The following is a 16314-nucleotide window of genomic DNA, read 5'->3' on the forward strand; positions in this document are numbered from 1 at the left end:
TTTAACTGGCTGACTGTTTTATGTATTACTAGTGTGACTATAATACATTAAAACCGTTTTATGTGTTATTATATGTAAAAACTGCTTTGTAGTTAGAAATTGTAAAATAATTAGCGATTAGGTGTTCTCATTAATTGTATTACTTAGGTGTTACAAAGTCATAAATAAATTACACATTCAGGATTATTGGCAAATACTGCATTTAAAATATTATATTATTTGTTCATAAACGTAATCTTTTCATTGTATTTGTCTCTTTCTCGCAGATATAAATAAATAAACAAACGTAAAATGTTGAATTGGTAATATTACTATGATAAAGAGGTTTATAAACATTCCCTGATACATCCTATCTAAATAGGCATAGGTACTACAGAAAATACTTAAAAATAACAAGATCATAAATTTTACCTACATCTTAATGAAAACCAATTCAAAACAATTATGTAGAGAAACCTACATAGCCACATTACGACATGTTTATTAATATATGCGAGTTAGTATGATTATAATAAGATAAGTAAATTAGCCCCATTTTCTGAAAGGCAAAATTTAAGTAAGTTTAACGAAAATCCACTTACGATAATCATCTTGTGTCAGAGTTACCTACGTAATTAACACATACCAAATATTTTATGCTGCTATTACAGCAGCTTTATTTCGAAACAACTTATAAATTACACCGATAAAAAAATCCTACATCCATACACGCAGAAAGTTTTTTATGATTCCCGCCTAATAAAGTTAGTGCTGTACTGTGTCATACTATAAAGTGACTTTGTCACTAGACTTAAAATCACTGATAATAGGATTTATTTTTAAAATTTTCATATTTTGTCTTTCATAAAATGGGGACTAAACAACATTCACTGTAAGGTAAAATGAAAACACACCACAATCTTAAAATAACAGTACTTTTAAGAAAACTGTTGTAAAGATAAATAAGTTGCAGATATACAACTATTGCCATTGGTAATAAAAACATTGTTTATCTTTACAACAGATGTAGTGATAAGTCAGGTAGTTATTACGATGCTATTACATCAGTGGTACCCATTGGCGCCAAAAATATTACAAATTAAAATACAAACATGTTTTGGTAATCGTAGTAAATAACCGAACAAAATTATGTAATCATAAATTCATTCAATTTAAAGTCTAAAAATTAGTTAAAATTAGAAGAGAAAACACTATAGGACAGTTTAGGATACTTACATATTCAAGAGAATTTAATAAAATACAACGTCTAAAATGCTGAATGAATATATGATTAGAAATTAGTCACCTAAAATAGAATAGCACTATATTTTAGTTCAAGTCAAATTAATTGTTGATTACAATACATAAATTGATTTAAGTGCTTATACAAATCGAAATTGAATTTATTTAATAGGTATTGTAATGATTACATACGTACGTGTCGTAATGAAGTAATATTTCATCTCAACAGAAAAAATCAAAGTCGACCTAGATATTATTTTTAACATTATATTGAGCTCATAGTGTTAAAAATCTTATCTACCGATGTCATGATACTCTCGTGGTGGAATATTCACAATCGGCATAAAATGCGATTCAACTTCTCTAAAACACCGTAACAAAAAGATACTTATAATGTCGTATGTGCACGAATGTGAATATACAATACAAATGACGTCGGACATCCTATGATAAGACTTTGTTTAGAAACATCTAACGAGCATGATCGTACTTTGATATTATAATATTCTAATCATCTAGTTTAATGCTATTGTTCGATTAATGTGTGCAAAAGTTAGTAAAAAATTGTCTATAAATGTTAAACAATAAATTTTATCGTTACCGTTACGAATAGGTGATGTTTGATTTTGTAAAATTCATATCCAAATGTATATCTTACGAGTAAAAGTGTAATCTATTTCAAATGGTTATTGTGGTATATAACTATGGTTGATAGATTTGAATCAGTAACAATATAATCGCGTGAATTAATGTGGTAGGTTTCACCTGCCTGTAGGCATATAACAGCATAATTATATGTACCAAAATGTAATTATTGCTTCACTAACAATAAAGCAACTTTAATAAATAGCCGTTTGTTTTATTTTCATTACCAGAATAAGACTTTGAACTAAAATTCTTAAATTGGTATCCCAATGAATTATTAGTATGAGATTTATGTGTAGTGTGTGTTACCAGTGATGACATACAGCTCTGAAACGTGGCCTCTCACTACAGGCCTCACAAAGAAGCTCAAAGTTGCACAGCGTTCTATACATAGAAAGGGCTATGCTAAAGTCACTGACATAGCCCGACGGATTAGCAGCAGAAGATGAAGCAGGCATAGAACGGAAACTGAAGTGGACGTCCTGTGGCTGAAATGATTATGATGAAAAATTATGATGATGATGAGATTTATTACAATATAAATAATGGACTGCATAAAAAATTAATTATAATTCACACTGATAAGAATACAGTAACAACGGTAGAAGAAGGGAGTAAATACATAGAGCTCTACCCATTATTATGTACCACCTGAATTCTACATTTACCTATGTTTTACAAATAAATGATTTGATTTGATTTGATTTGATTTAAAAGTAGGTATTGATAAGTGGTAACGTTTCGTCGTCTCACTTAACTTAAACCCTTCCATCATCTGCATGTGGTTCGATGTCCACGCGTAGACCGATACTTCATTTATTAATAAAGTTTTATAGAAGTAGTAAACTAAGAACTAATTTTTAAGTAATTTTAACGTTTCTACAAAAAATCATAATACTGTGGTACATTTTCATAGGTAATTTCATTTCATTTCATTGCATTTCAGTGGTATCGAGTGACACAAATGCGGCACAACACTATCAGAACTTACGAACTGTCATTAGTGCCAGCGGCCAGCTGATTAGATAGAACTGTCAAAAGTGTCAAAGTCAAAAAGTCGAAAATTTTGCACTGTTCAACGTGTCGCTGTAATACCGAAATAATTAATTAAAAATGTAAAACATACGACTTTTAAGTGTATAATCGTTTTATATTTTTTAACAATAGGTAAATCTACTTCCTGTGGTAAAAAGGAGTGGTAGGTACGTTGCTTGTTCAATAACATTGTAAGTAAGACTTGTTACATTTATATTTCACAACATTGTTTCATTTTATTTGTAAACATATTGTGCTAAAAGTACCTACCTAATTGTCTCGTTCGACTGATTTGCAGTGTGTGAAACTTAAATTATTCCTTTTCCAGCTTTATATTTAGAAGCTAGCTTGGTACCAATCATATAAGAATGATTGAGCTACCTCGAATTACGAGAGCCCTAAGGGCACACACTCAACTAGACAAGCCCCGGTGTTTGAAGCCCGTCGCCGGCACCAAGCCTGTTTTGGTGAAGCCCAAGAATTTACCAAGGTAATGTACTTTAAAAGCACATCAAACTGTAGTTTTGTTGCAAAAAAGCACCTTAATACAACTGCATAAGATGCATTGATTGGTGTTTAGCTATAAGTGGTAGCATTCATAATTTTTTGATTCCGTGTAAAGAAGTTTGATTTTTTTAATCTATTTACATGGAAAGCTAAAGCAAATATACATAAGTACTGAAATAAGTTTTAATGGAATATGTAATTAAAAACCTTTACAGATAGTTTTTGATTATCAAATTGAGGGGAATCCCCATTCAAATCCATAGATAATATAGTGAAGATATTTTTTTTCTTTAGGATCACTGTTATATTTTATTTGTGTAGTAGTAATTAATTAATACACCACATGAAAAGCACGTTTTATTACGTATCACAATCTTTTTCCATGCATAGACACTGGGAGGCTGTCATCGACAACAAACTGTTACAGACAATAATGCATACTATAAAGGTAGCAGTGCACTTAGTAATATAACAATATAGCAATCACTTTGTCTGATATCTAAATAAGTTAATCTAAATTTGTGTTACCAAATTTTTAGGTTTAAGGCTGAGTTGCACCACCTAACTTTGACCTTAAGTATGACAATAACTGATGTTTTTTGTATAGAGTTTGTCAGTTTTTTTCTGTTACTGTTTCTGGAGGTGTTAAAATAAACATGTTCTAAGACTTGTGCAAAAATATTTTTTCAGATTCAAATCCTTCACCGACATACACAATTACATAAAGCAAAACGAACCAGATCCGAATGAGAAGTTAAAAACCTTAGGCCTCCTGAAAGATGCATGCAAGCAGCTGACCGGTGACCAGCCAGATGAGATCATCGAAGATGCAACGGTCATGGCGTTACGAATGTTCCTTGAACAAGACATTGTTATGTTGAAACACCTCAATCAGCTACGGCAAACGTTTGGAACCGTTACGTCTGTTGTTGCTAATAAGATTTGTCAGGTAATACAAGTTTAATAAACAATTATTTTTGTATTACAGTTGTCGATTTTTGTTTATTTTAATTAATATTGACCCTTAGTTACTAATTGTCTGTCACAGTTTTTAGTTTTGTACCTATTTGGTAATAATTTTTACAACTTATAATATTTTATTTTATACAGATTGTGACAAGCCTGTCCAATGACCTATCAGATGAAACAAAGGGATACATAAAGAAAGAAATAGATGATTCAGAAAAAGAAAACGTAACACTATGGGGGGAGAACATTCAATGCAACTACATACCGTACCAGAGGACGAAGAAGCCCCTAGCTAAGCTGACGTCTAAGCCAGCGATAGATAGTGCGTTTGTCACCGATTTTTCCATGAAATATACACAGAAAAAGGACACTGGTCCTACAGAAAAAACGTCAAAACCTGCTGTAGCATCCAAGGTAAAAAAAAATTTCTGGTTATTCTGAAAATTATATTGATCTAATGAGGGCTATCGTTTTTATACTTAAGAGTTGGCACCCCTGGCGATTGACAGGACCTTACTCTACAGTGGCGCCATCTTGATGAGTGCAAATGCGATAGTCCTCCTACCACTTTCGCGCTCACCAGTTGGTGCCACTGTCTTCGCTACTAGCAAGTGACAGGACCTTACTCTACAGTGGCGCTAACTGGTGAGCGCTAAAACGATAGCTCTCATTGCGCACTTCGCTGGAATGCGATCCCACTTACCCGCACACCTCCCGAGTCCGTACCAGCGCGTTGATGTGACGTCACAGCAGCCTAGGAGGCAACTCGAGTTGTACATGGTTTGACTTGCATGTATTTTGCAAAATCACACTTATTCCAATGACATAAGTTGCATTGTTTGTTGTACCGTGAGCTACTGACGCCCCTCCGTTCTTAAATGCCAAATATTGATCTATATTGAATGTAGATTGTTCATCATTTACCTTTTTTTTTTTTTCTTTCAGTACAACAAGACCTGGCTGGAAACAAAAGTGAATGAACTTTACGTGGACAGCAATATCTCAAGCGCTGACATCCTCCAGTCCATAATAACCTTCCTGAACTCGCCTAGAAGTAATGATGACATGCAAAACGACATGTTTGAACTTCTAGGCTTCGACAAGTTCGAGTTCATACAAGAGATACTAAGTCATAGACAGGATATCATTGATAGTCTGATGGCACCGATACAGCCTACCATTTCTGAAAGTAAGTGCTTTAATAGGTAAGATTTGAAGCCACGATAGCCGAACGGTGAAGGGGTTGGACTGACCGACTCGTGATCCGAGGAACGCGGGTTCGATTCCCGCCGCCGCTCGACTATTGTGGAGAGCTCACTCGTGATACAAGCATATTTAGCTTAGTACAAGGGGCTAACGGGACTTTAAAAAAACATCTTTCTATTAATGACCAGTAGCAGCTAGCTGCTAGCAGATAATGGAATATAGTAGATAGTTTTGTAACACTAATGCCCTCTTCTGCTAAAACTCTCGAGGTCGCATTAACCTGTGTCTGTATCGAAAAATAACTGCTTACGGGATTAATCCCACCTCTCTTTCCCACCACTGCATCTCCTACATAGCCAGGATCTCCAACTATGAAGATTGAATAGTTCCTGTGGATATATCTATATCCACAAGAATATTTAGAAAGTTAGTTATCTAACTAACTTTCTAAATATTGCTGTCTCTATTACTATCTAAAGAAAGGTCACATAACAACTTGTACTGCTTTATTGCAATTTTCATAATATTTTTCAAACATAATGTATTAATATCACACAGTTGCTGCCATGCTTCCCGAGAACAAAATGCCCCAGTACCTTTGCCAAGTCTCCGTCCTCTCAGAACAGGAGAAGATACTGGCCAAGCTGGTGAGGAAAGAAGAGAAGAAAGCTAAAAACAAAAAGAACGACGATGGGGAAGATGAGCAAGAGTTTAATATCGCACAGATGAGGGCTAAGAGGTAAGAAAACTGTTTTGTAATTCCATTTTACAAAAAAAAAATACAAAATATTTTATTTCATTACAAAAGTACATTAAATAACATACAGGGTTTGGAGTTTCCTTTTAAGCATACAGTTGCTTGTGTTAGGAAACACCGCTCTTGTGTTAACAATATTTAAGTAGAACTTATTCTAATCTCTATAGGTTTGACTAGGTTTTCGATATCGTCATAGTTTTTGGTCTTAAGCCACTCTGTGATTCTGTTTTTACACTCATGGATAGTCAACGGATAAATATTTAATTCATTGTTAAGGATATTATAAATAGAGGATGACAGTCTACCGTATTGACGTTTAGCAAAAGTAATTTTGACCATAGCTGTAGGAACAACATTTTTGTTTCTTCTGCTATCAGTATTTATAAGTTTGATGTCGTAGGGAAAGTATTTGTGTATTTTAATAATAAAGGACACTATTCAAAACATTAAGGTAGCAATAGCCCAACGGTGTCAGTGTCAGACTGGCTGAATCGAGATCCGAGAATCCCGACGGGGTTCGCTGAAATATTGTGGTGAATTCACTTGTATATTTACCTTACCACGACTAATGGGACTATTCTACCCCCAAGGGGATAAAATAGGGGATGAAAGTTTGTATGAAACTTTGTTAATTTTAGACCGATCGGAATACTTCTTAACGCGAGCAAAGCCGCGGGCAAAAGCTAGTTCGATATATTTTTTACAAAAAAAATCTTTGAACAAATTGACTTTTTTACAAGCTCTATAAAGTAACAGCAATCGCTATTTATAAACGCCTAAGATGAATCATTTACTTGATTTTCTTTTATTTCCACAGGATAGCCGAACTCTCAAAACCCGTCGTACCATTTTCTACGTCAAAATCTGCCAGCAACATAGATCCAATATTGCAGAAGATATCGTACTTCCAGACTAAAGTGCAATATCCAAACGTCTACGACTCTTCTATCAATGCCAAGAACTCTGCTGGTATGTATCATGATTTGTCTGCACCATATTTATTGGTATGAAACACAGGGCTGCATAACAAACAGCGTAAATCCAAACCGAAAATGAATTGCATTTTTTTCCCACTAGATGTCGTTTAGTTGAACTTAGCTAGCATTTTTTTATCTATGTCGATACAAGTGGATTTGAATAGGCGCCGATATTAAAATTCTCCATTGATTTGGACCATAAGTCTACGCAATAAAGTTCAAAATGTCGTGGTGTTTCTACGGCCTGTAAAATTAACTATGTATGTTTTTGCAGGATTTGTATCAGGCATGAAACTAATACTGCCTGACAACGCCGTCAGAAAAGATAACAAGGAATACGAAGAAGTCATCATACCTAAGAACGAACCAGCGCCACTCGAAGTTGGTAACAAAAGAGTGCCAATATCTGATCTGGATGAGGTAATCAAAATATTCATTTTTGTTGTAAAATCGAACTTATTCCAGCTACATAAGATGCTGTAGTTTTTGGCATTATGTGCCGTCTTCTGTACTTTGGCGCGCTAATCTCAGGAACTACTGATCCGATTTGAAAATTATTTTTGGGTTGAATAACCCCTTTATTGAGGAAGGCTTTAGGTTACATAAGATTACCCAACAGCCAATAGGGGCGAAGCAATTAAGAAAAATGTTGCTTAAACGGGAAATATTATTTAACCTATTTTTACGCATACGAATGTGTTGAATAACCCCTTTATTGAGGAAGGCTTTAGGTTACATAAGATTACCCAACAGCCAATAGGGGCGAAGCAGTTAAGAAAAATGTTGCATAAACTGGAAATATTATTCATATATTCACCCATACGAAATCGCGAGCACGGCCAGTGTGTTTATAAACACGATACTGTCCATCTCAGTCAGCTGGTGCTGGTTAATCTATACTTATAATAAATCTGTAGAGAGGTCAATTCTGTACATGAAATATATTTTCAAAATAACTATCAGGGGGTGATTAATGATCGATACTGATGCCAAAAATGCAATCAGTAAAATTTTTGTCTGTCTGTCTGTATGTTCCTTATAGAAACAAAAACTACTCAACGGATTTTAACGAAACTTAGTACAATTATTCTTTATACTCCTGGTCAGGTTATAGTATACTTAGGAATTCCCACGGGAACGGGAATCAGCAGGAAAATCCTTTTGTATGAAAAATCTAAACCGCTTAAGTTAGACGCTTGAATTTGGCATGCAGGTATCTTAGCAAATTTAAAGCTTAGTTACAAAAGGATATTGCAAAATTCCCACGGGAACGGGAGTTAGCGGGAAAAGACATTTGTATGACAAAATCTAAACCGCGTAAGATAGATGAAGGGGGTAAAACGGGATCCACGCGTACGAAGTCGCGGGCGGCCGCTGGTTGATAATAAAGGTCAATGCTGAAGACATTTTGTAGTTTTGTAATAATAAGCTTTGTTTTTCAGATCGGTCAAATGGCCTTCGAAAACATCAAAGAATTAAACCGAATACAGTCGGTTGTATTCAACACCGCCTACAACACTAATGAGAACCTGCTAATATGCGCGCCGACTGGCGCTGGTAAAACCAATATAGCGCTGTTAACTGTCGTGCATCAGATCAAACAGCACATAGAGAATAATGTGATTATGAAGAACAAGTTTAAGGTAAGGAATGGTTTAGTCAAGTTTCCTAAGATAGAAATTCTTACGTCTTTTACCGATCTTCAACAATGATTCCTAAGCAGTCTCTTTTATGCGTAACGGCTACATTTTTTGTCACAAATCGCAACTTTACGAGATAGTGTACCGTTGTAATTTAAATAACACCTAACGCCGCGAGCTAGTTCGCACTTTATCGCCAGGTAGCGAGAACCACGACGAACGATGGAGCTACTGTCTGATTCCATTTCGATATTTTCGCGTCTACTTGTCACTGACACTCATAATAAATACCGACATATCACTTTGTATGAGAAGGAGATAAAGGTTTCTGGCCCCGCAGGTCTATAAATAAGGAACTTTATACATTGACTTTTTTGAAAGAAGTTATGTTTTGGAATTAACTGTCTAAGGGCTGATTTTTCAATCGTCAGATATCTTTTATCTAAAGAATAAATTAGTCATTTTGACATATTTTCCATACTGAAACTGTCAATGTGTCAAACTTATTCTTCAGTTAAAGTTATCCGACGATTGAAAAATCAGCCCTTATTGTAATATTACTTTATTCATAGGCACTTAAATCTGACTCATTACTTATTTACGTATATTAATCCTCAGATAATCTACATAGCCCCAATGAAAGCTCTCGCCTCAGAAATGACTGCCAGCTTCGGCAAGCGACTCCGCGGGCTCGGCATAGCGGTGCGAGAGCTGACTGGAGATATGAAACTGACCAAAACTGAAGTTCAGCAGACGCAGATGATCGTCACCACGCCGGAGAAGTGGGATGTGGTTACGAGGAAGGGTGCCAGTAAGTATTAAATCGTGTTGAAATTCTTTATTAGTATGCCGTTTTCAGGGCACTTATACACATCCCAATAGCTACCAGAGACAAAAGGGAGGATTTGGGCTACACTTCTAACGCTGGCGAGACGGTTGGAGGCCTGGTGTTTGCATATCACTTCCCTTAGTTGCCTTGTGGTAATTGTACTCTGCCGAAACCACACGGCTTATCACAACACCACTTGCGGCCGAAACTCAGCTTGCCCTACCTCCATTTCCGGACAACATATGAGTGCTGACAAGGGATTTTGATGGTTACTTTTTCAATAAACTTTCTTAAAGATCTGCTGTTTATCTGATGTTTATGAGACTTGGTCCGTCTGCTCCGGTGGCAGTTCAATTCCAGTCACCAAGCTGACTAAAAATCCTTGCACTGCGTTTCGTGATTAGACCGCCGAAGTATTGCTTCTGAATTTGAATAAAGCCTTTTTTCAGTCTACTGCAGTTTTTATTGATCGTTTATAAATACAAATGATATACAAACTTCTCTCCCATTGCAGCCGACACAGAGCTAGCAGCCATAGTGAAGCTGATAATCATAGACGAAGTGCACCTTTTACACGGGGACAGGGGGCCGATTGTGGAAGCGATTGTGGCTAGGACTCTACGGCAAGTGGAGTCTACACAGAACATGATACGGATAGTTGGCCTGTCTGCCACACTGCCTAACTACCTTGATGTTGCCAGGTGAGAAAATTATTTTGTATTTTTGATAAACAATGATACTACCCTCAAGAAAATCTTTTCAGTTTAACTGTGCGCATTTCATTAGAATTTGGACAAGCACATGATATTACGAATATTTATAAAACAAGACCATTTCAAACTTCTAAAATAAACCTAACTTATTCAGTCGCGTTATTTCTGAAAGTTATTAAACATATCACGATCCTTTCAGTATTGAAATACACTGCTAACCAATTACATATTCTCTACGAAATGTTATATCTAATGTAGAAGCCTTCAATGCGAATTTCAGATAAACTTTTACCAATTCGTCCACCCATATCAATAATTCAACCCAAAAGCACAACCAAAAGCTTGTATTCACAATAACAAGGATCATTCAATTTGTTTTGACACTTTATCCTCTTTGACAGATTCCTGCGTGTCAATCCAAACATCGGCCTATTCTTCTTCGACTCGCGGTTCCGTCCAGTTCCATTGGAACAACAGTTCATTGGCGTCAAGGAGAGCGGCAGCGGAGGCGGCGGCCATCTTAGACAGGTAAACAGTCTTGATACTTGTAGCAAATGAAAGATAAACAAAAAAATTTTTCAAATAATTTTGCATGAATCAATCGAATCTTAATCGAATCATGAATGCCCCGTACAACCAAACTGTGGAATTGACTGTCGTCTGCGGTGTTTCCGGACGGATGCGACCTGCAAGCTTTCAAGAAGAGAGCGTATCTTTACCTTCTAGGCCGGCAACGCACCTATTAACGCCCCTGGGTCTGCGGGTGTCTATGGGAGACGGTAATCACTTACCATCAGGTGATCCGTTTGCTCGTTTGCCTCCTGTCACATAAAAAAAAATCTTTAGTCGATTTTTTCTTACTGCTTTCATGTTTAAATCGTACACGTGGAACGAATAAACTTTATCTTTTGCTAACCTAGCTAGACAAAGTCACAAACGTGACACTTGTAATTCCGAAATCGTTTCGCTCTAGTGTTTTTTATGTTGTTACTGCGATTTCGAAATCAAAACTGTCATAAATTTATTTGATTCTTTTAACTGCAGTATCTACTGGTAGTGATCGATAACAGCCCATAACTCTCAGTGTCAACAGTCGTATTTGCGCTAAACTAATCCCCAAATACTGACAAACAAAATTTTAACTACAGATGCAAATAATGAACGACGTATGCTACGACAAAGCGGTCGACATGGTCCAAAAAGGCCACCAAGTCATGGTTTTCGTCCACGCTCGCAACGCCACACACCAAACTGCTATGATCCTTAAAGAACTGGCCCAAAAGAAAGGTCATCTAAAGCATTTTGAGCCAGAAGATTCTGGAGGCTTCTTGAAGGCCAAGAAAGCGATAGGAAGCAGCCCGAATAAGGTGCTAGCTGAATTGTTTGCGGCTGGGTTTGCTTGCCATCACGCTGGGATGCTTAGGAGTGACAGGTATATCTTTCTTTTGAAATACCTAGTTGTTGATTAGACTTAGGCTGAGTTGCAGCATCTAACTAACTTAAACAAACGTCAAAAATCTGTCAAAATCCATAATAAAAACACCGGTTGTAATCTATTATATAAAAGAAAGTCGTGTTAGTTACTCCACTTATAACTCAAGAACGGCTTAACCGATTCAGCTGAAAATTGTCAGGGAGGTAGTTTAGAGCCAGGAGAAGGACATAGGATACTTTTTATCCCGTTATTGATTGCCATTAAGGCGGAACAAAGTTCGCCGGGTCAGCTAGTTACAGATAAAATTAGATGGTGCAACAGAGATAAATTAAAATTTGGGTTCTGGAAAACCGACATTTTATGTTTAATGCGACAGCTGACGACGGAATAATACTTTTAAATTGTTCCAGTCTTTTGATATTTTTAACATTTTAGCCGATCTACTTCTACAGCTTCGTATAAACCTCTATTTTTTCCTCAGGAACATGGTGGAAAAATACTTCTCAGATGGCTACATAAAAGTACTAGTTTGTACTTCAACTTTAGCTTGGGGTGTCAATTTACCAGCTCACGCCGTCATTATAAGGGTAAGTTGAATCCCTTGAACTAATTTACAAATATACAACGCAATCTCAATCTTATGTCTATCATTTAGGGTACGAAATGAATGAACACTTAACTCACTCAGTGCCTCAGGTATGGGAGCGACACGGAAGGGTGGTTTTGTAACGTCAAACGTCAGCGAGAGTTCAGATCTCCTCCATAAATGCTTTGGCACATAACAATGTCTGCAACGTAATATCAAACTTAGTTTAATCACTGAGTACAGAATGAAGAAATATTAGTTTGCAAATATGCAACGTAATTTCAAACTTATGTCTTTCACAACAGGGTGCAGAAATCTACGACCAAAGTCACGGGACGTTCTTTGATCTTAGCATCCAAATATACAACGTAATATCAACCTCATGTTCTTCACTATAGGGTACAGAAATCTACGACCAAAGTCACAAAACGTTCGTCGATCTTAACATATTTAATAAAATAAGCAATATAATATGAACCTTATGTCGATTATCACAGGGTACAGAAATCTACGACCAAAGCCACGGGACGTTCGTCGACCTCAGCATCTTGGATGTGCTCCAAATCTTCGGTCGAGCCGGCCGTCCGCAGTTCGATACGTCCGGAACTGGCATCATCATCACAACTCACGACAAACTCACGCACTACCTCAAGTCGATGACAAACCAGTTTCCCATCGAGAGTAACTTCATCAATTTGTTGGCTGATAATTTGAACGCTGAGGTTAGTATTATAGAAAACTATGCTGGATTATTCAGGGGTGTTCATTTAGCCAACAAAGCTATTAATTTTCAAATTAATATTACATGATAGTGTACGTGATATGACTCGAAACGTGACGTAAATAAACGTCGTGTAACTTACTTGTGACGTAATCATAAATAGAGCCAGCTAGACTGGCCAGTTTTTTTTATCTGATAATTATTTTGTGCAAAAATTATAAAAAAAAATCTCATGGAACGTTTAATGTACCAAACTGATAGTCTAACTGATCAAATGTTTTTTTATTATTTCAGGTTGCTCTTGGCACGGTCACTAACATCGACGAGGCAGTGGAATGGCTCAGCTACACTTATCTGTTCGTCCGGATGAGAATCAACCCACAAGTATGTTTTGACAATGGTTTAGACTGACTTATAAAATTTTGGAGTTTACTATACTTAGATTAGCTTAGTTAATCTGAATCAGCCGTTACACTCTGAATAAATATGTCCTACTTATGTATCAATACGTTAAAGACATAAGTTTTGACAAACTTTCTCTTTACTCCGGCGTACCTCAAGGCACAACTCTCAGACCACTACCCTTCAACCACACCTTTTATTCTAGGTATACGGCCTGACCTACAACGACGTCCAAGAGGAGCCGATGTTAGAAACCAAGCGCCGCGAGTTCATCACAGCAGCGGCCATGCAGTTGGATAAAACTCACATGATTCGGTACAACGAGAGGACTGGGGACTTGAATGTCACTGGTAAGTTCAGTATCTTCATCTTTATCACTGAGCTGGTGGTCATTTAGATTGTGGGAGCAAAACTCTCAAAGCAGCGACCCAGTCGTAACTACCAGAGAGAAACGGATGATTTACTTTACGCTCCCCATGCTGACCAAACACTAAGTTAAAAAAATGGCTGTGACATACGGACGGACAGACAGACAGACATGACGAATCTATAAGGGTTCCGTTTTTTGCCATTTGGCTACGGAACCCTAAAAAATCTGCTAAAGTAGCTAACACATTGTTAAAAAAACATTCTTCAGGCCTTGTGCTAGCACAAACAATATTATGAGAAAGGAAAGTATGTAACGCAGCTTTTGTTTATAAACAAAACCGCTTCGGGAAACCTCATTTTTTATAGTTAGGCACATATAAAATGTAGTTTTAAAATTGTTTATTGGTTTAATCTGAATGATGAATTTCTCTATTATTCTTTTGAAATCTATCACAATTCTAATAAAACCTCATCTGCCTTCAGATCTGGGCCGCACCGCGAGTCACTACTACATAACGTGCGAGACTATGGAAGTGTTCAACTCTATGGTTCGTAAGTCTATGACGCAAGGTTACATACTTGAAATGCTCACGCGGTGCTCGGATTTTCAGCAATTGAAGGTATGTAAACGTTTTAAGAACTTTTGGTATTATTATCGAACCTTTCTGCATTTCGAAATAGGATTTTAATTCTTACCTATGCGCCATGTCTTAAAGCCCTTCATAATAAAACAAGAATGAGAAATAATTTAAAGCAAACTTCTTAAATATTTTTAGAGCCATGCTTGTATCTATGCTTGTCACTTTCCCTCAAATCTGAAACTCATCTGATTGAAAAGAAACAAAACCGTTTTGTAAATAAACAGCTTTTATTAAAAATATCTCTGTCTCATGTTTCCTCAAAGGTTAGAAAATAAGCGCTGACAGATCTATGAATAAGTATCTCCATTTCACATTTTCCCATAGGTCAGAAAAGAAGAGCTGACAGAGCTGTGGAGCCTCAAAGACCAGTATTGCGAGCTGAGAATAGAAGACGCTCCTGAAGATATCCACTGGAAGATCAATATACTGCTGCAGACGTATTTGTCTAGGGGACGCGTCAATGGATCGTCATTGCAGTCCGATTTGAACTATATTAGCCAGGTAAGCTGGTCTAAATTAGAATGCTTCTTATTTTTTTATTCTCTTATCACTTTATTATAAGTCGGAACCCAATCAGTTTTTATTTACAAAAAAATTACAATAGCTGCTTTAAAAATCAATAAAGACAATTTTCAGTGACTACTTTAAAAGCTTCAAATAGATATCTTACACATACACTGCTATCTAACAAATAAACATTACTTTGTTTGACTCTATCGTATCTTATCCCTTTGTAATCATTAGTATATTTTATTTATAACTTCTTCATTAATCAGCCAGTAATGAAACAGGCAATTATCGTCATAAAAGTTTTCAATTTTGTATCATTAATACATAGACAAAATAAATGCACTTCTTTCATTCAAAAACTATAACCCAACCAATTTCAGAACGCTGTGCGCATAATCCGGGCGCTATTCGAGATCACACTCCGCAAGAACAACGCGTACATGGCCGGCTTATATCTGAAGATGGCCAAGATGTTAGAACTCCAGCAGTGGGACTTCTACAGTGATATGCGGCAGTTCAACTGCTTTACCATTGAGACGTTGAAGCACATTGAGTATCCCATGCTGAAACCAGACCAGATCAGGGATATGGACTGGAAAGAAATTGGTTTGTATACCTACATTGCTTCAGATTTGATCACGCAGGGAAACTCCGAGCATAGCCCGCTCCATCGCCCTTTGGGTGACCTTGAGCCTTCTTATGAGGCCCATATTAAGCGACCACGTCTCAGATCCGTATACCATCAGAAATGAGGAGATCCGCAGGAGAACCAAAGTAACCGACATAGCTCGCAGAATTGCTAAAATCAAGTGGCAGTGGGCGGGGCACATAGCTCGTAGAGACGATGGCCGTTGGGGCAGGAAAGTTCTCGAGTGGCGACCACGGGCTGGAAGACGTAGTGTGGGCAGGCCTCCTACTAGGTGGACCGACGATCTGGTAAAGGTCGCGGGAAGAGCCTGGATGCGGGCAGCGCAGGACCGTTCATTGTGGAAAACCTTGGGGGAGGCCTTTGTCCAGCAGGGGACGTCATTTGGCTGAAACGACGACCTACATTACTGTTGTTTCAGTCAAGGAACGTCTATTGCTAGACAAAATCTTCGCCCAAAGATTTCGACAACGACCGATCTTGCGGTGCCCTCATCGCAGTTCAC

The 16314-nt window shown here is 37.1% G+C and overlaps 1 protein-coding gene across 1 annotated transcript in view; it reads left to right on the top strand.

Moving 5' to 3' along the window:
* The first annotated feature begins 2905 nt into the window (after positions 1–2905).
* Positions 2906–16314, top strand: part of LOC135081499 (activating signal cointegrator 1 complex subunit 3) — a 30098-nt gene continuing 16689 nt past the window's right edge. The window contains exons 1-20 of the mRNA XM_063976214.1: positions 2906–3068; positions 3230–3391; positions 4099–4357; positions 4519–4791; positions 5323–5566; positions 6142–6322; positions 7158–7309; positions 7592–7737; positions 8760–8960; positions 9576–9768; positions 10301–10487; positions 10901–11027; positions 11648–11931; positions 12416–12521; positions 13018–13242; positions 13536–13625; positions 13849–13993; positions 14496–14632; positions 14978–15154; positions 15544–15769. Of these exons, the coding sequence (XP_063832284.1) occupies positions 3270–3391; positions 4099–4357; positions 4519–4791; positions 5323–5566; positions 6142–6322; positions 7158–7309; positions 7592–7737; positions 8760–8960; positions 9576–9768; positions 10301–10487; positions 10901–11027; positions 11648–11931; positions 12416–12521; positions 13018–13242; positions 13536–13625; positions 13849–13993; positions 14496–14632; positions 14978–15154; positions 15544–15769 (3475 nt within the window). The 5' untranslated portion in view covers positions 2906–3068; positions 3230–3269. The remainder of the gene's footprint in view (positions 3069–3229; positions 3392–4098; positions 4358–4518; positions 4792–5322; positions 5567–6141; positions 6323–7157; positions 7310–7591; positions 7738–8759; positions 8961–9575; positions 9769–10300; positions 10488–10900; positions 11028–11647; positions 11932–12415; positions 12522–13017; positions 13243–13535; positions 13626–13848; positions 13994–14495; positions 14633–14977; positions 15155–15543; positions 15770–16314) is intronic.

This window comes from Ostrinia nubilalis, chromosome 20 (genome assembly GCF_963855985.1).
Source record: "Ostrinia nubilalis chromosome 20, ilOstNubi1.1, whole genome shotgun sequence".
Lineage (NCBI taxonomy): Eukaryota > Metazoa > Arthropoda > Insecta > Lepidoptera > Crambidae > Ostrinia > Ostrinia nubilalis.